General features: G+C 42.2%; 1 protein-coding gene across 8 annotated transcripts in view; it reads right to left on the reverse strand.

Annotated features, from left to right (window-relative positions):
- The window catches only part of TBC1D32 (TBC1 domain family member 32), a 478,427-nt gene that overhangs the window by 181,422 nt on the left and 277,328 nt on the right, over window positions 1-19,677 (reverse strand). For all 8 annotated transcript variants that reach the window (XM_068231378.1, XM_068231377.1, XM_068231379.1 and 5 more), the window contains one exon: window positions 10,683-10,771. In XM_068231378.1, the coding sequence (XP_068087479.1) occupies window positions 10,683-10,771 (89 nt within the window). The remainder of the gene's footprint in view (window positions 1-10,682; window positions 10,772-19,677) is intronic.

Raw genomic sequence — 19,677 nt, forward strand, 5'->3', positions numbered from 1 at the left:
ATAACAAAAAAGCCATAAAGTCCATAAAATAACCCCTCTTGACGCCTGCAAAGAATACATCCAAAAAGGGCATTGGGTGAAGCAGAAAAATGGCTCATCCTGCTATTGCAAATGTCCCAGTGACATGAATTACTATTCCCCTCCAGGACGCCAAGGACTCAGGGAAAAGATGCAATTCAGCTGCCAGCTTATTGCTGGTGGCTGAATTGCACAGTTTTTTTCATAATCTGGGTTCCGTCTTTTGTTGGCACTCAAATCACTTTCCGAGCGCCGCTATAGCCGTCTTCCACATTACAGCCTATGGCAGCACCCAAATGTCCAGTGCCCTTTTTGCCTGCCTCGGCCTAAAAATAACAAGATAAACTGCTTACTTTTGTGGCACATCCACGGTGTGATAACTTTATCACTGCTTATCACACCATAATGATCTATGCCTTGTATTTAGCCAGAAAATTTGGCTTTTTGTGGTTCATACTTGTTTTTTAGTAAACAACTTAATTTTCTATGCATCGTAAAGGGAAAAATAAGGAAAAAATACACTATTTCTCCAATTCCATCTCCTACAGTTTTGAAATAAGCAATGCTGTTGTAGATAAAACCCACATATTTTATTTGCCCATTTGTCCTGACTATCATACGTTTTTTTGTTTTCTCACTGTACCCTAACAAGACTTTGTAATTTGCTAACATAGCAATAATATATCCTCATGACAGACATGTTTTTCCAAAGATGTCACTTTCTCTTTTTATAAATGTTTTCTTTTGGTAAATATTGTATTTTTAAAGAATATTTTTATTGCTTTTTGGCCACCAGATAGCACTATACATTTGATCCTGTGTTCACAGGAAGTGTGTAATTTTTTTAACTCTAATTTTTACTATTGGCTTAGAGAGCGCATGTTCCCACTCATCAATCAGCCACAAGTAAGTTCCACTGTGAACAAATGGTGGTTGTGTGTGCATCCACCACTGATTGATTGGACATGCCTGTATGTTGTATTTACGCAAGAAAGGTACAAACTAGACGCATATACATGCATCCAATTTATTTACATAAAAAATAATAATAATTGATGTGGGATTCCCTCTTTAACCCCTTGTAAACCCGTGCAGACTGGTATAGACTGAATTTGAAGCCAAGACTGCATGGGGTTCTGGTCCTGAGCTATACCATTCTGCATAGTCCATAATATGGGGGGAGAGGAAAGCCTCTCCCTCTTACTCAAAGCCCTTGACCATGCCATGGACAGATGGTTGTTCCCCACTCCAGTGCTCAGGAGAATGTGGGGGTAACTACTCCTTAACATACCTAGCAAATTTGGTGATTATAGCTTGTATTAGGGCTCTGCTATTAAAGAGGAACTGTCTGGAACATCTTAACATTTCAAACACATACAAATAAGAAGTACATTTCTTCCAGAGTAAAATGAGCCATACGTTACTTTTCTCCTTTTTTGCTGTCACTTACAGTAGGTAGTAGAAATCTGACATTACCGACAGGTTTTGGGTTAGTCCATCTCTTCATGGGGGATTCTCAGCATGGCCTTTATTCTTTATAAAGACAGTCCCTAAAAAATATTTATACAAAGATGCTGGCCTATCTCCCTGCTCGCTGCACACTTTTTTGTCAGTTGGATGGAGCAACTGCCCTTCACTAAGTGCTTTTAAAAATAAAGAAAACCTTGAGAACCCCCCATGAGAGGATGAGCTAGTCCAAAATCTGTTGGTAATGTCAGATTTATACTACTTACTGTAAGTGACAGCAACATAGGAGAAAGTAATGTATGGCTCATACTTCTTATTTGTATATGTTTACATGTATTTTAAATTTTAAGATTTTCGCGACAGAGGTCCTTTAACTACCTGCTGACTGGTCTGCGCAGACTGGCGTCAACGCGGCGGCGGCCCCAGAACCACTCCCCGATGATTGGCGTGAATGGCTTCCTATGGGGATTGCAGGACGCTGATGCACGCGCATCTCTGCTCTGATGATGGAGCTCCCATCTGGGATAGTATCCCAGATCGCTGCTCGGAGACTGTTAGACGGCTAATAACTATGTACAGTGCTGCGATCTAAGGCAGCGCTGTACTGGGGACAGCCGTGTGACATTGGAAGTTTGAAGAAATTCTTACAAGACTGCCAGAGATGTTTTTGTCACCACCTGAAATCAGCATCACTTGTCCCCTACCTGTGAATCCTTTCCATAGTCTGTCCTGTCAGTCCTCCCTCCTAGTCCTGTCTACAGTCAGTCCTTTAAGTCCGTCAGCTTCATGCCTCCATCAGTCTAGTCCGCAGTCTGTCATCAGTGCACTGTCACCTTGTTTCAATTCTGCCTTCACTACACCGCAAGGTTTTCCATCCTGTTCTTCCTGTCACTGGTGGGAGAAACCCCTTGCAGGACACTCTAGTGAAGACCACAAGTCACAAGACTCTGTGCCCCAGGGAAGCTCCACCTTTTCCCCCCAGTGACACTGAAACAAAGACAGTCTTGCACAACAATGAACTATCATTTTTATATATAAATGACAAAGTTCAGAATGGACAGATATAAATGATATGTAGTTCTTCACCAATGAAGTAGCAGCAAATAATCAAATGTAATTACTTTGGCACATCTGTCAAAGCCAGATGCAAATATAATTTTGAGGTGCAAATTTCCCTGTACATGTTTTAAAGAGAAACAAAAATTAAATCACGATTCAATGTTCCCTGTAGTATATGTTACAGCTCCATATGCTCTAATTCCTCATTCTTCCAATAACCATTAATGATGTAGCATGTTTTTGTGCCAAACATCTATATTGGCTTTAATACTGTATATCACAATGCTTTACTCAAGTATATATTGGTGTTGAAATCGTAAAATTATGAGCTTATAATCCATGCCCGAATGATAATTAGGGCCTTATGAGATCTGCAAACTAAATCTAGTGCTGATATTAAATTATATCTGTCAGTTTTGTGTATAGGGTTAGTATGATGAAAGAGTAGAAGATTTTCCCCAATTGTTATCAGCAGAGGCATCCTGAAGCCTGGCTTGTCCTATTAATATGAGAATGACTGTACTCTAAGGTACAGTGACCAGATGTCCCACTTTACCCAGGACAGCTCCTGGATTCAGGGTCCTCTGTCCTGGGCAGATACTTGTCCTGGGAAATGTCAAAAGGTTAGCCGCCACACGTCCCGATCGCAGGACTGTCTGGTTTGCGTGTCACACCTCCTACCCTCCTCCAAACCACCCGCTTAGCCAGGCCGCATTCACATGCAGCTGGGCGCATACACATTAGCTCCACACCCTGTTTCAGGTTGGGCCCAGAAAAATCTGGTCTCTGTATCTCAGGATGAAAATGTTTTCTGAACTTACTTGGTTGCCCAGTCAAGTGACTTTGATCAACAGCTTTTCCCTTTAGCTGCTATTTGTTAAATAGATTTATATGCAACACTGACATAGTGAATGACACCTACAGGAAAAGGAAAACCAGGAATCAAAGTTACATTAAGTGAACACCTCTATACAAACCTGCACTCCAAAGAAACATTACACTCCTTCTACTGAAATATCAGCAAACATTTTCTAGGAAATTCACTGTGCTTTTCATCAATGTAGTTGTTGTAGCAGAACTGCGCTGAAAAATGGCACAGTAAGCACTGGAAACATGTTTACTGTTTTATACTTTACTACTTCAGTGAAAGCCTAGCCTTGTTCTTTTGAATCGCTGAGCTATATAGAGGTGTTCCTGTAGAGGTATGAAGATTCATTCGACATGGGATGAGCATTCAAATGGATGGATGAGCTGTGACCACCTCTGTTTGCTGAGTTAAAGAAATGTCTATAAATACAGGAATGAGAGATCCCTGCTTTGTTTGTCAGTGCTGTACCAGCTTTAACTCATTCTTATACCACCTGAAATCAGCATCACTTGTCTCATAGTACTGTAAGTAGTGATGGTCAAGTAGATGCAAATTACTTCGAGTTGATGCAAATGTATGCAAATTTTAATGCAAATGTATGCAGCTTGAAAATGAACCAATAAAATTTTACCTCAGCAGGATTTGATTGGTTCATTTTTAAGTTTCATACATTTGCATAACAATTTACATACATTTGCATCAACTCAAAGTTATTCGCATCTATTTGACCATCACTAACTGTAAGTATAATTACTATTTACAGCACATTTTCACAAATGTTAAGACTAGCAGAGAAAAAAAATAATTTGGTTTCATTAAAGAGAATCTGTATTGTTAAAATCACACAAAAGTAAACATACCAGTGTGTTAGGGGACATCTTCTATTACCCTCTGTCACAACTTCGCCGCTCCCCGCCACATTAAAAGTAGTCAAAAAATGTTTTTAAAAGTTTGTTTGTAAACAAACAAAATGGCCACCAAAACAGGAAGTAGGTTGATGTACAGTATGCCCACACATAGAAAATACATCCATACACAATCAGGCTGTATACAGCCTTCCTTTTGAATCTCAAGAGATCATTTGTGTGTTTCTTTCCCTGATTGTTTCTTCTTGCAGACAGCTCTGCCCGGTTGTCTGTAATTCTGCAGTATGTGACTCATCAGTATGTGAACAGATTATTTATCCAGCTTGTAAAAGATAAGAGAGCAGAGAAAAGCTGGCTAATGTAAATAACACACACACAACCACACACAGGGGAGTGTGCATAGAGGGGACATGCATAGTAGATCACACTGAAGAGTTGGCAGCCTTCCAGACACAGGATGACAAGTCCGACAGGGGAGAGATAAGCTGATTTATTACAGAGATGCTGATAGTAGAAAGTGCTGCAGTAAGCCAGAGCACATTAGAATAGGTTTAGGAACCTGTAGGGTGGTAGAAAACACAATGACATTTTTGTTAGAGTCCCTTTAACAAGAGTAAAGAGGGAGGCCCCTTTCACACTAGGATATTTTCATTGTGTAGCATTACCCATTTTTACCACAGGGCAACGCTAAACCCATGAAAGTCTATGGGACATTTCATACCTGGTGCGATGCGCTGGAAGTACTGGCGCTTTATGCGTCAACATCCGTGGCTATGTGCATTAATTGGAAGTCATGTAAGTCAATGGCGTCGCAGATATTTTAAACTATTTTGAGTTTGCGTTGCAGTGCGCATGCGCAAAAGCATATTTTTTCAATACACTTACATTCGTATTTCCACCACAGGAAGTGGGCACTAGAGAGCCTCACTTGTAGTCAGGGCCGGGCCGAGGCATAGGCAGGAGAGGCTCCAGCCTCAGGGCGCAGTGTAGGAGGGGGAGCACAATTCATTCAGCTGTCATTCCTAATTGTGTTTGAAACAGAAAGAAATAGGAAAAGGGGATACATAGCAGTGACTTCAAGCCAGATAACTAGATATTAAGGTGTTGGGGAGGTTGTAGGCCCTGGCTGTGGCACTCTTAGTCTAATAGCAATCAGTGTGTGACGGCTGGGGAGGCAGGGATGGAGGGGCGCACTTTGGTGTCTCAGCCTTGGGTGCTGGAGGACCTTGTCCCTGCTCTGCTTGTAGTTTAGTTTTTTGCCAAAAATTACATTACCGTACATCAACACAAGTGTATACAAGGCTTCTTTTTAGCATTGCGGTGCAGTGCGATAATCCGATTGCACAGCATCCAAAATGCTGGTTGCTAGTGTGAAACCGGCCTGATAGTCACATTGCACTTTAACATTTTTGCAGTATTTACTGAAACCTGTGTACTTTGACAGCAGTATACAAAGATAATGCTTTCACAACATAGCAATAGAAATGACTGAAATAAAATATTGATCTGTAATTTACACCCAGTATTGAAAGATTAAATACTAGCTGATGACCCGGCATTGCCTGGGTATGTATTTGGCTGGTGTTGGCTGCGCCTACTTTTTTCTAACCCTAACACACAATTCCTCAATGACCTAATTTGTGAGCTTTGCGGTCTTTGGCATCAATCATTTGCATTGAAATAAAACAAATCTGATTGGCTGTTTGTGGCTCCACCCCCTTTTCTGAATTTGAACAACAGTCACCCAATGAACAACTGTACCAGGCTTGAGGCTTGTGCCATTAACTGTGCAAGAATCGCAGCAATTAAATGTTCCCCTTGAAAATCAATAGGTGCATTTTGATTGGCTTTTGTAGGCTCCATCTACTTTTCTGAATATTAATCCCAGTCCTCCAGTGCCCAACTGTGCAAAGTTTGAGAACCCTGCCATTCACAGTGTAAGAATGGCTGCAGTTTACATTTTCCCAGTGAAATTTGTATTTGTCTACACCCACTTTTTGGTTATGGGGATAAAAAGTATCCTATATGTTATTCCGGGTAATGTACTATGCGTTCAGCCATTGTTGCGTGATGAGTAACTAACATCCAAACTTTTGCATTTATAATATTAGTAAGATTAATCACAACTTTGCAACTTTATTGGTAAAGTACCAGTGCTCATTTATACTCCATGACTTTCTACTACTAGTTATCTAAGTGTAGCTTATGTAGTTGAAATGGAAACTAAAATAATAAAAGGCAGAGTAAGCCAGCCACAGTTCCCATTAAAGGGAAAGTCTGAGCTAGAAAAAAAATGAAATCTACTTACCCGGGGCTTCCTCCTAGCAGCTGATCTGTCCCACACCGCAGCTCCACTCTCTGCCGCTGGCTCCCGGTGCTGAGGACGACCTCTCGAGGTCGTCCTCTACTGCGACCTGCGCAAACGCTTCTGTCAATGAAGTCCAAGTGGCAGGAGCGTACTGCACAGTAGTACACAACGTGGATTTGATTGACAGCGGGGCTCGCGCAGGGGCAGTAGAAGACGGCCTGGCGAGGCGCCGAGAATTAGCAGCAGAGAGTGGAGCTGCGGCGTGGGAGAGATCAGCTGCTAGGAGCTGTAGGAAGCCCCGGGTAAGTAGATTTCATTTATTTTTGTAGCTCGGGTGTGTCCTTTAATGATAACGCAAGTGTAGTAAGAAGGAGCACAACAATACGTTTCAATTAGTGTGCCAAATGCTCTTTTTTTGCATCAAAATGTCGGCAGCAATGACAGACACTGGTGCGGGCTTAATGCCTTTTTCTCAAATAGCCATAACACGCACAGTGCACCTCTACACCTTAAATACTCCCACTCCCAAGAAAGACATCAATCAGTGTCCATCTGGGCAGGGTCTATGGCAGACCTGCTGGAGAACAACATGCATAACATGTAAATGAGTATTCAAATAGAGTTAATGTTAATTACATGCCTATCCTACGAGTCCTTTTACACTTGCATGTTAATTAACATTAACTTGCTTTGAATACTCATTTACATGTTATGCATGTGGTTCTCCAGCAGGTCTGCCATAGACTAGACCCTGCCCAGATGGACCCAGATTGGTGTCTTTCTTGTGGGTGGGAGTATTTAAAGTGTAGAGGTGCACTGTGTGTGTGTTACAGCTATTTGCAAAACATCTTCTGTCATTGCTGCCGACATTTTGATGCAATAAAAGAGCTTTTGGACTTTACCAGAGTGGAACCGACCCATCTTCATTGTCTACAAACTTTAAACACTTGCAGAAATCTCATGAGAGCATTCATCCGGTTTTCTTCTTGAATTTGTCAATGCTGATAAAATCTTATTATTGCACCAAACTCTGCAGGGATAATTTATATCATCGTCACTTATTATGTGAACAGTTTTCAAAATTCTAGGGTGACATCTCATTAATTGGGATAGAAAAATTTGGATGACATTGCAAAGCCATCCAGCTTTATGTTATCATTTTAAATTTGTTATTAGACAGGTTAAGCTGAACTTTGTGGCTCCATTATCCAGCTGCAATTGCCAATTAGTTACAAAGTGTGAATATTTATGAAGCATCCTACATATAGCATAAAACCCTGTCCGCAGATTCTGGGATAATGGCTAATAATTAAACACAATATTAACATTTTAACAAGGGATGGCTGTATTTCTCCATGTTATAATTAGAAACTAATTAGCACAGAGAGCAAATATGCGCCAAGTGAAATATTATACACGGACCTATGTAACTTAATCATTCATATGGCTCTGTAATATCCTACTACACTCCAATGTAACAATTCACGTGTTCTTAATTAAGAGAAATGATGTTTTTCTAATCGATATAACTGATCATACGAAACAAAATACACACACCAGTATCTATGGCTAGCGGAATTAATTTCAAAGTGTTGCATATGGATTTTAACCACTTTGCATCTAGACCTTGTTACCACCTTATGGACCAGAGCAGTTTTGACATTTTAGCGATGTCCCTGCTTAAAGGGAAGGTTCAGGGTGGCTGTTAAAAAAATAAAAATGCCCATCCACTTACCTGGGGCTTCCTCCAGCCCGTGGCAGCCAGGACGTGCCCCCGGCACCGCTCCGCAGGCTCCCGGTCCCCTCCGGTGGCCGACCTGGCCAGGCCGGCTGCCAGGTCGGGCTCTTCTGCGTTTCAAAATGCGCCTCACGGGGCGCGCTGATGTCATCGGACGTCCTCCGGGCTGTATTGCGCAGGCGCAGAACTACTGCGCCTGCGCAGTACAGCCCAGGGGACGTCCGATAACGTCAGCACGCCCCCGTGAGGCGCATTTTGAAACGCAGAAGAGCCTGACCTGGCAGCCGGCCTGGCCAGGTCGGCCACCGGAGGGGACCGGGAGCCTGCGGAGCGGTGCCGGGGGCACGTCCTGGCTGCCACGGGCTGGAGGAAGCCCCAGGTAAGTGGATGGGCATTTTTATTTTTTTAACAGCCACCCTGAACCTTCCCTTTAATCAGCAATAACTTCATCCCTACGTATGACACCAAAATGAGATATAGGTTTTATTCAAGACAAACTAGACTCTCATTGTATGGCATTTTTTCTCCAGAACAATTTTTTTCTATGCAATTTAAAGGGCAAATTGGAAGAAAAAAAATAGAAAAAAAAATCCTCACATTTATCAATTTTCCCCAAAATAAAAGTATTTTAAGGATGAAAATCAATCTTGTTGGTTTAGGGAACATGTATTCTCTTTCACCAATTAGTGCTGCAGCAGATAGAGCTGGAGGTGTGCACAGGAGCAAGCCCAATCATGCACAGCACTGCTACTGCTACAAGACGTATATCCATGTCCTCTTGGCTTGGATGAAGTCATAGCGGATGAAGATATACTGTACTGGTGGATAAAGTGGTTAAACATAAACTTGAATAAGACTTTAAGCAAAAGACAGACACCACCACCCCCACCCTTCCATATACGCATAATCATGGGTTGTTGGCTGTGACAGAGATTTAGAAATGTCATGTGTGTCTAGTCGTGTAAGTAGGATTTCAAGTTCCAACATAACCAGAAAATTCCTGGTTACCAGCAAACTGTTCTTCCTCTCATGACATGCAATACCTGTATGATCAATCAATAGTCCTGTGTGTGGTCACAAGAGCCATATGCAAATCTCAAAGCTTTTTTCCAGGCCCCTTGTTTTTGAAACATCCCCTCACACTGTTCAGTAACACTAAGACTTTCATTTTGCAGGAGGCAGTGAAGCAGCGGTGCCACTTGGTGCGCCCAATTATGTGGTGGCTATGTAACATGTCATCTCTTTGCAAAACTGCTTATCACAATAACATATAGAGCAAATGGCTGATGTCATTAGTCAAGTAAGCTGAGATTCAGGTATTTGAGCAGTTTAAAATTGATTGTTGCTGCAGAATTGTGTACTGTACTAAAAAAACAAAAACAAAAAAACCAATAACTGTGAACCTTTATTTTAGCACTGTGTATAGGTTTGGTTTAAGAAAAGGAGAAATGAGTGTCTAAAAGTACACAATATAGACAAGAGGGTGGGCGGGGATGGGGTAATATAAGTTATTCCCAATTTCTCCACTACAGGAAATTACTCTACTTTCATTAAAGAGAATCTGTATTGTTAAAATTGCACAAAAGTAAACATACCAGTGCATTAGGGGACATCTCCTATTCCCCTCTGTCACAATTTCGACGCTTCCCACTGCATTAAAAGTAGTCAAAAACAGTTTTAAAAAGTTTGTTTATAAACAAACAAAATGGCCACCAAAACCAGAAGCAGGTTGATGTACAGTATGTCAACACATAGAAAATACACCCATACACAAGCAGACTGTATACAGCCTTCCTTTTGAATCTCTAGAGATCATTTGTGTGTTTACCTTCTTCCCCCTGCAGCTATCATCCACTGAAGAGTGACAGGCTGATTGTTTCTTCCTGCAGACAGCTCTGCCGGTGTCTGTAATTCCTCAGCATGTGACAGCCAGCCCAGCTCCTTTCACAGCCTAACAGAGGAAGATGTATCCAGCTTGTAAAGCTCTCTTCTCTCACTGAGAGAGCAGAGAGGCTGCCTAATCTAAATAACACACACGGGAGTGTGCATAGAGGGGGCCTGGAGGGAAGGAGTGCATAACAGATCAACAACACCGAAGAGTTGGCAGCCTTCCAGACACAGGGCAACAAATCCGACAGAAGAGAGATAAGTTGATTTATTACAGAGATGGTGATAGTAGAAAGTGTTGGAGTAAGCCAGAGCACATTAGAATAGGTTTAGGAACTTGTAGGATAGTAGAAAAAAGGATGACATTTTTGTTACAGAGTCTCTTTAAAAGAAAATCCTAAATCTGAATACATTACTGTTATATATCTTCTATGTTGCTTAACAATTTAATTTAAAATAAAAGTGTCTTACCTCAGTCCAAAAATATGTGACTGTTCGTAGCTAAATAATGAGTTAATCTTAGCAACTGAATCCACAATCAGAAGTCTATCAAAGATGTCCTGTAACACATGAAACATGGAATGTAGAATGATTTTTTATTTGTGATATTGAAAAAAAAAATATTCTGTGTCATTTCAGTAAACATTGGTTAATATGCATGCTGTACTCTTTATTGAGGGAGAAAACCATGAACATATAACCATATAAGAAAACAAACAATATACCTCTAATGGCTCTACCAGTTGATTGTGACCTCTAATTAAAATGCTACTCCTGTCACAAACGTTGCCATAAGCCAATGTTGGTAACAAGCGCAAGATCTTGTATTCCTTGTGCAAAAGCTGATGATAGCTGATGGGGCAGTCAGGAGGCATTAGGAATGAGAGAAATAACACACAGTGCCAAACATAACAAATCCTGATGTGTGGGTTATTTATTTCCACACACATATCATACCAAAATGAACAGAAACCAATTAATCAGTAAACAAGCAGGTTGCCACCGATTCCAAAAGTTGCAGCAGCACAGTGGATCAGCTTAAAATCCCTGATGCCACAGAAGACTTCTGCTGTGCAGACCCTACTTAACTGATGTTAGTTGCGTCCATACTTGATACACACCTTGTCTCCAAATCCTACAGAACTTATTTGGTTGTCTTTATATCCCATACCACACTACTAATTGTAAATAAGTCCCAGTGGAGAGTCCCTTTGTGAAATCCTGATGTGACAATGGAGTGTATTCACTATACAGCGACCGGCAATGATAACAGAACTTCTGACACATAAGTAGCATGTGGTGCATAATAAGCGTGACACGCATTACCAAGGTAGCATGTACATTGCTAGGGTAATGTGTACAATGCCTCTATGCACCTTTGTAACAGATGTTGCGCAAGTGGTGTAGGGAACAGTACCCTGGCAAAATACAGTTGATGTTACCTAGGCAATGTATGTCTCTCTTATTGCACAATGTGTGCTACATACCTTTTTAAAGTACACAGTATGATTAGATGTGCAAAGCTGGTCCCATGCTTATTCACAGATTTCATATTCGTCATCTCTATTGTCTACTTTAATGCCTTAAAAAAGGTTCTTTAAAGAGGAACCCCACGCAGCATTATTCTCTGATGAGACAATTATTTGTTTCATTAGTTTCCATTTTCATATACACCAATGTAGCTATATAAAGAGTGGGAGCTTTAAAGCTGTGTCCTTGACTGCTTCTCTGCTGCTATAAAGGTCTTCCAGATCACAGGGTGTTATATGTTTGAAGCATCACAGGGGAAGATGGTCCCAACTCCTTCAAATACATTGGACCTGATTTACTGAGCCTTAGGCTGCAAACAGCAATCCTTTGGTTTACAACTGCCCCATGACTGCGATGTCATCACATTCTGTAGAGACACAGACTACGGCAGTTCTCTGCATATTAGGAGTAATGATCTGTCCCATTGAAATGTATTGGTATTCATACATGTGTGCATTTTTCCCTTTGTATTGGCAGAAATTGCACTGCATTGTTGGCAGGCAATATGCATTATTTAATAACCACTCCGCATCTAAAGGTTGTTTTCATCTTATGGCTCAGAGCAGTATTAATATAATAACTATGTCCCTATTGATTCAGCAATACGTTTTATTATTGCATATGATACCTAAGTAAAACTGTAAATATGTTTCAGCCACATTAGTCTTTCTTGTGCTGTTTTTCTCCTCAAGAACAATTTGTTAGTTTTTATTTAACCGTAATTGTATTAAAATTATCAGTGGCTACTTGTTCTTTGTATCACAACACTTATATTGTGTCTATAATACAATGTACAGTGAAGATAAATCATTCTGAATTGTATGTTATATTATCATTTGCACTTCTTTTCTCCTTTATTTTTTTTTAATAATTAAAAGCCCTGACTTAAAAAAATAACAGAGATGTACGATCATGTTGTACATATTTAAAATATTAGTCTTTAAAGAGACACTGAAGCGAAAAAAAAAATATATGATATAATGAATTGGTTGTGTACTATGAATAATTACTAGAAGATTAGCAGCAAAGAAAATATTCTTATACTTTTATTTTCAGGTATATAGTGTTTTTTCTAACATTGCATTATCCTATAATATGTGCAGATTACACAACACTCAGCATTCAAAATGAGTCTTTCAGAGCAGTCTGTGAAGTAATGACATCTCCTCTGCCAGAGGAAAAGTAAACAGTTCAATTACAGTTGAGATAATAAAAGTCAGATAACAGCCCTCTCCACGACCAAGTTAGTCGGAGAGCTTAATAGCTTTTTTTGCATAGAGATAACAACTGGAGTTTCTCAACTCTTCCTGTACTGGAAACAATTAGACTGATGTATCTGATCTTCATGTTTTTTTTCTTAGCTGTACTACACATACAAATCATAATATCATCATTTTTTTTTTTGCTTCAGTGTCTCTTTAAGGTAATAATGTATTCCTGTGCTTTTATTTCAGTCACTTTATTTTTACAGATTATTTATTTATTTAACAATTTAGATACAACATATATGAATTACATTTGTATTGCTTTTGTTTTAATCTATCACTCAAAAATCTGTTATGTCACATCCAAAATTTTACATTATTCCACATATGGCTTTGATCACTAGCTCGGTATGCAGTTGATTATTAACCTTTACACATTAATGCTGCTTTCACAGTGGGACGTTACAGGCGGACGTTACAGGCTGACGTTAGAGCAGCCTGTAACGCAGCCCAACTCATAGCAATGAAAAATCAATGGGCTGTTCACAGTGCCCACGTTGCGTTACATTGTAACGCTGCAACGTTATAGGAGTGTGCAGCATGCTGTGCGTTGTACGCGGTTTCAGCTGCGTTAGACTGTGTGCACATGCTCAGTAATGGGGGTTGCACTGCAGTGTTTTCTTCCTGGAGCGGCCGCTGATTGGCTGGCGGGACCACATGATGCAGAGTGTTCCGATCACGTGGTCTCCGCAGCGCATAGGACAAAAAAGGCGCACCAAGAGCTGCATAACGCAGCTCTAGGTAGCGTCCTCCTCCAACACCACCAGGCGTTGCGTTAGGGGCACGTTATGCGACCTATAACGTCCCCTAAAACGCAACGTCCTGGTGGGAAAGAGGCCTTACTGTAGCTCTTTGCACCCAATGTTTTCCATTTACTATGGTGGTATCCTTTCTTTACCAGACCCTCAAGAGGGTCTGGACATCAGAAAAAAGCCACAAATTTCATTATTTTGAAAAGCAAACTGCCAAAACTATTCAGCTCCCGGCTGTTTCTTCTATTGAAGCCTGGAATGGACATATACCAAACAAGCACCTCTCTTTGTGCAAAGCCTTTTATAACAGTGCTAGAGACCTGTTCCATATCTACTTACACAACAGCCACGTGTGCAATAGCATATCAGATATCTTTAGTATCTCCTGATTGCCTGCCTATGTTGTGGCTCATGAATTAAGTCCATGTGAATATTTGTTAAAACCTTTGCTAAAAACATGTTATAAAATCATAAAAAGTCAGATATGCAAGTGCCCAACTAGTTTCAATTCTGTGCAGGTTCTTACTCATGAAGAGAGATGTTTGTTTAGTTTATGTCCCTTCCAGGCTTAAGTAAAATAAACAATGAAGAGCCAGAAAGCGCTACCAGGAAGTGTTGCATGATGGAGACAGTGGAGAGCTGTCCGACCACGTTGGAACACCCGAGCAGCTTAAGAGAGCTTACATGCAGTGAGGACTCACTGTTTGCTGAGTATTAAAGGGGGTTGTAACATCCCCAAATATACTGTAAATGTAAACCCCTTATATTCCAAAGTAGGTCCCTATATGTCCCCTATGTTTTTTTACCTGGTCTGTGTGCCTTTGCTGAAGTTTTTTTCTGACACTGGAATAAGCGTGTCATTCGATCCTGCACTGAAACTGTTTAATCTTGGCTAAGGGACAGGGGGTAGAGAGAACTGGTATTCTAGATAGTGGTGGTGTGGGAGTGCCAGGACAACTTAAACTTGCATTTAATGAATGGTGCTATGCAATCTAGTGAACTCGCAATGAGGTCAAGCAAAGCAGTACCGTTGGCTTTGAGTTGATTTTTTTTACTTTATCGGTGGACTTTCCAAGCTTGCCCAAAAAGACCAAAAAGAAGCAGGAGTCTGAAGATAGGCACTCCTGCTGCTCTGTGGGCACTTATTTGGCACAGTAAAGACCTGAAGAAGCAAGAAAAAAACTCCTTAAATGTGCTGTTTGAAAAGTGCTCTAATAAAGTGTAAAAAACAACATTATTGTTTTGTTTGGTCTTGTCAGGTCATAAATGCATAACTTTGTTTTAGGGTAATGATGTTGCTATTGTTTCCTCCTTATAATCCAACCTCCGGGAGAGGTAAAAATAGAGAGGTGGGGAGCTGTAATGGTTAGCGGAGATACCGCCGCAGAGGCAAGCGGCATGGCGGTTATCTCCGCGTATCAGCCGGCGGCCTCAGCCGCGCAGTTACATGCTGGTGCTCTGCCTGGTCCTTCTATTGCACATAGATTGAGGGCTACGCGCCAGGCGACAGGACCTTTATGCGAATAGAAGGGGAGTCAGCTGATCTACCAGGTCAGCTGACTCCAACAGTACGCTGGATCGGCTGAATGACTGGGGGGGTGCTGGGGAGCACTTCTGTATATATAGTACCAGCTTGTCAGTTGCTCCGTGTTTGCTGTTGTGAATGCTAACGTGTTAGCTCTCAGACCTTAGTCAGATCCCAAAGTGTGCTAGAACCAGCTGGAGCTGGGGATCCACACTTAGCCAGATTCTGTTGATAGCTTAAAGTACTAATTGCATTGTATTATCTGTTATGACCTTCTGCTTGCCTTGACTATTCTCCTGCTTTTCTGATTCTGTACTTTCGCCTATCTGATCCAGTTGCCGACTCTGCCTGAACTTAAACTCTGAGATAATCTTCTGTCTTTGTACTGTATCTGTCCGTACGTTGCCGATCCTGCCTGTCTGACTATCCTGTACTCACCTGTGCTCCTCAGGTGCAAGCCCTGACTGCAGTACAGTCTTAATCACTTGCTCCTCAGGTGATTCCCAGCTGCAGTACAGTCTGAGTCTCTCGCCCCTCGGGTGATCTCAGCTGTACTGAATCACATATCCAGCTTGCTGGGTGAATACTCTTGTGTTCTATTGAGATACCCTATCACCACCAGCTCCTCTGGGGTATCTCTATCATTACTGTTGCACCAAACATCTGTTCTTACATTGGTTATCCTGGTTCTGGCTATACTAGTATTATTGGTGATTCTGCGGATCACACATAATCAGGTATAGCATCTGTATTATTGGTGATACTGCAGATCACCAATAATCAGAGAAATCTGTTCTCGCTGACACCAATCGTTACAAAACAGCAGACCAAACATTATGGACGCACTGCGTGACCAAATTGGAGTCCTGACCACCGCGGTAAACAATCTTACCGGGGTGATTAATACCCAACAGACTCAGATTACTCAATTGTCTGGGACTGTACAGGTACTCCAAACAGCCGTTGATGCAGTGCGATCCCCTCCAGTCACGGACCTTCGCATGTACGTACCTGAAAAGTTTTCTGGTCATAGATCTGACTTTCAAAATTTCAGGAATCGTGTGTTATCTTATTTTGAGTTGAGGCCCAATCTGTCAGGATCTGAAACCCAGAGGGTAACATTCATAAAGACCCTTCTGTCAGGAGATTCACAAACATGGTCATATAGCCTGCAGGCTGAGCATAAAGCCGTGTCCTCAGTCCAGGAGTTTTTTAAGGCCATGGCCATTATATACGATGATCCGGATATTGCTACCACTGCTGAGAGGAAACTGAAGACCCTCAGGCAGGGTCGTAATCCGGTTGAAGTTTATGCATCTGAGTTTAGGAGGAGGGCTGTATCAGCTAGATGGGGAACGTATGCATTGTTAGATTGTTTTCTGTCAGGATTATCGGATGCAGTTTCTGATTTGATGTTAGGGCATCCTGAGCCTAAATCCCAGATGAAGCAATTTCTTTGGCGGTACGGGTCGATCGCCGCCTTTGCTATCACAGACAAACGTGTGGGAAAAATGCTGTCAGAGCCGTTTCTTACGCTTCTTCTCCACCCTCGCCACCTCCAGACGAACCGATGCAGTTCGGTCACTCGAGGCTGACGCAAGTGGAAAGGAATTGCAGAAGGTCAGAAAGACTGTCTATACTGTGCTGAGGAGGGCCACATTGTCCAGAATTGTTCTAAGAAGTCGGGAAACGCTGCCGCCTAGGTGTTGTTAGAGGTAATACCCTAGGAGAGCCGTTTCTACCTCTAAACAATAATCGGTTGCTCCTTCCTTGTTCCATTACCTGGGAGGGTCAGACCACACCCACAGAGGCATTTGTGGACTGTGGCTCCGCAGCCAATTTTATAGACTATGATTTTGTAAAAAAAAAATGGTGATTCCTTTACTCCCTTTAGACCGTCAGATTCTGATCACAGCAGTGGATGACTCTCCATTACAGTGTAGACAACCTCTTTTGCAAACTCCCTTGTTGTTGTGTAATATAGGGGTGTTACATAAAGAGAAATTACAGTTCTTTGTTCTGCGAATGGCAACCTCTACTATTATCCTTGGTATGCCCTGGTTGCAACTTCACTCCCCTCAGATTGACTGGGTTTCAGGTCAGTTACAGAGCTGGTCAACCCATTGTCTAGCTATTGTCCCATAGACTTAAGATTAGGTTGTATGCCCCCTAGAGGCAGTGGCGCAGCTAACGAACTGTGGGCCCCGATGCAAGTTTTACAATGAGACCCCCAAGCACTCTATACATAACAATTGATGCGGCGCACCAAAACCTGCCAATGGCAACTACAGTGTCTGAGGTGCAAGAAGGGGAACAGTTTGTTAATTATTACCACTATTCAAAATATCTATAGAAGTGATTATTATGAGCACAGGACCAATAGAGAGCTAATACTGTAGTTGAGGGAGGGCCCTTCGGGGCCCTTCTGGCCCAAGGGCCCAGATGTGGTCGCTACCTCTGCAACCCCTATTGCTACGCCCCTGCCTAGAGGCCATCTCTATAATTTGTCAGGGTCAGAGAAGCTGGCCATGCAGGAATACATTAAGTAAAATTTGGCTAAAGGATTCATCCGTCCTTCCCGGTCACCAGCTGGGGCTGGGTTCTTTTTTGTACAGAAAAAGGACGGGGGCCTTAGACCTTGTATTGACTATCGGGGGTTAAATAAGATCACAGTAAAAAATCGTTACCCATTGCCCCTGATTGACGATTTGTTTGCTCAAGTGACTAATGCCAGTATCTTCTCTAAGCTAGACCTGCGAGGAGCATACAACCTGGTACGCATTAGAGACGGTGACGAATGGAAGACGGCGTTCAACACGCCCGATGGGCATTACGAGTATCTGGTCATGCCCTTCGGGTTTTGTAATGCCCCTGCCGTCTTCCAGGAACTGATCAACGAAGTGTTTAGAGAGGTTCTGGGAAAATTCGTACTAGTGTATCTGGATGATATACTGATTTTCTCTCCTAATCTGACAGAACATCGAAAACATGTTAAGTTTGTTTTACGGAAATGACGACAGAACTCGCTGTACGCGAAGTTAGAAAAGTGCCTCTTCGAGGTCACTAAGGTTCCGTTCCTGGGTTATATTATTTTCACTTCTGGTCTCTCCATGGATCCAGAAAAAGTCTCTGCTGTTTTGAAGTGGTCTCAACGTGTAGGATTGAAGGCACTCCAAAGATTTCTTGGCTTCGCCAATTACTGCAGGAAGTTTATCAAGGGATTCTCTTCTGTAGTGTCACCTCTCACCAACCTAACCAGGAAAGGGGTGGCTACCTACCACTGGTCGGCGGAGGCACAATCCGTCTTTGCAACGCTAAAAAAATTGTTTTGTTCTGCTCCCATCTTAAGACACGTAGATGTCACCTTCCCCTTCATAGTTGAGGTCGATGCCTCAGAGATTGGGGTTGGAGCTGTACTGTCTCAACGCTCTGGCCTTCAAGGCAAACTACACCCATGTGCGTTCTTTTCTCGTAGGTTCTCTCCCACTGAGAGGAACTACGATATTGGTAATCGGGAACTTTTGGCCATTAAGTTAGCCTTTGAAGAATGGCATCATTGGCTGGAAGGGGCAGAACATACAATCACAGTTTATACTGATCATAAAAACTTGGAGTACTTCGAAGGGGCCAAAAGACTTCGTCCCCGACAGGCCCGCTGGTCCCTGTTCTTTTCAAGGTTCATATTTGTAATAACGTATACACCAGGTAGTAAGAATGTCAAAGCAGATGCTTTATCGAGGTGCTTCGAGCCTGAGATAGTTCAGCTCTCAACCCCTGAATCCATCTTATCTCAAAAAACTGGTGGTGGCAGCCACAGAAACCTGGGAGGACTGTGCGGTTACATTGGGGCCTTACCAACAGGACATTCCAGAAAGGAATCCTGAGGGGGTTTTGTTCGTACCACTTCCTTTCCGTCTACAACTCCTACAATTATTCCATACCCATAAGAATGCAGGACATCCCGGGGCTGCTCGAACTCAGGATTTAATGACCAGATGTGTATGGTGGCCTTCCTTGGCACTTGATTGTAATGAGTTTGTGAGAGAGTGCTCTGTCGGTGCCAGAAGTAAGCCCTCTCGACAGGCACCAGTGGGTAAGTTACAGCCCCTACCAGTGCCAAATGAACTCTGGACTCATTTGTCTATGGACTTTGTGGGTGAACTCCCCAGGTCTGAAGGCAAGACGGTCATTTGGGTGATAGTTGATAGGTTCAGTAAGATGGCTCATTTCGTCCCTCTGAAAGGACTCCCCTCGGCCCAGGAGTTAGCTGACCTCTTCATTCAGCACATTTTTCGGCTGCATGGCATTCCGGAGAATGTGGTGTCAGATAGGGGAGTCCAGTTTGTGTCAAAATTCTGGAGGGCCTTTTGCCATCAGCTTGGTATGGACCTTTC

This window comes from Hyperolius riggenbachi, chromosome 4, assembly GCF_040937935.1.
Source record: "Hyperolius riggenbachi isolate aHypRig1 chromosome 4, aHypRig1.pri, whole genome shotgun sequence".
Taxonomy (NCBI): domain Eukaryota; kingdom Metazoa; phylum Chordata; class Amphibia; order Anura; family Hyperoliidae; genus Hyperolius; species Hyperolius riggenbachi.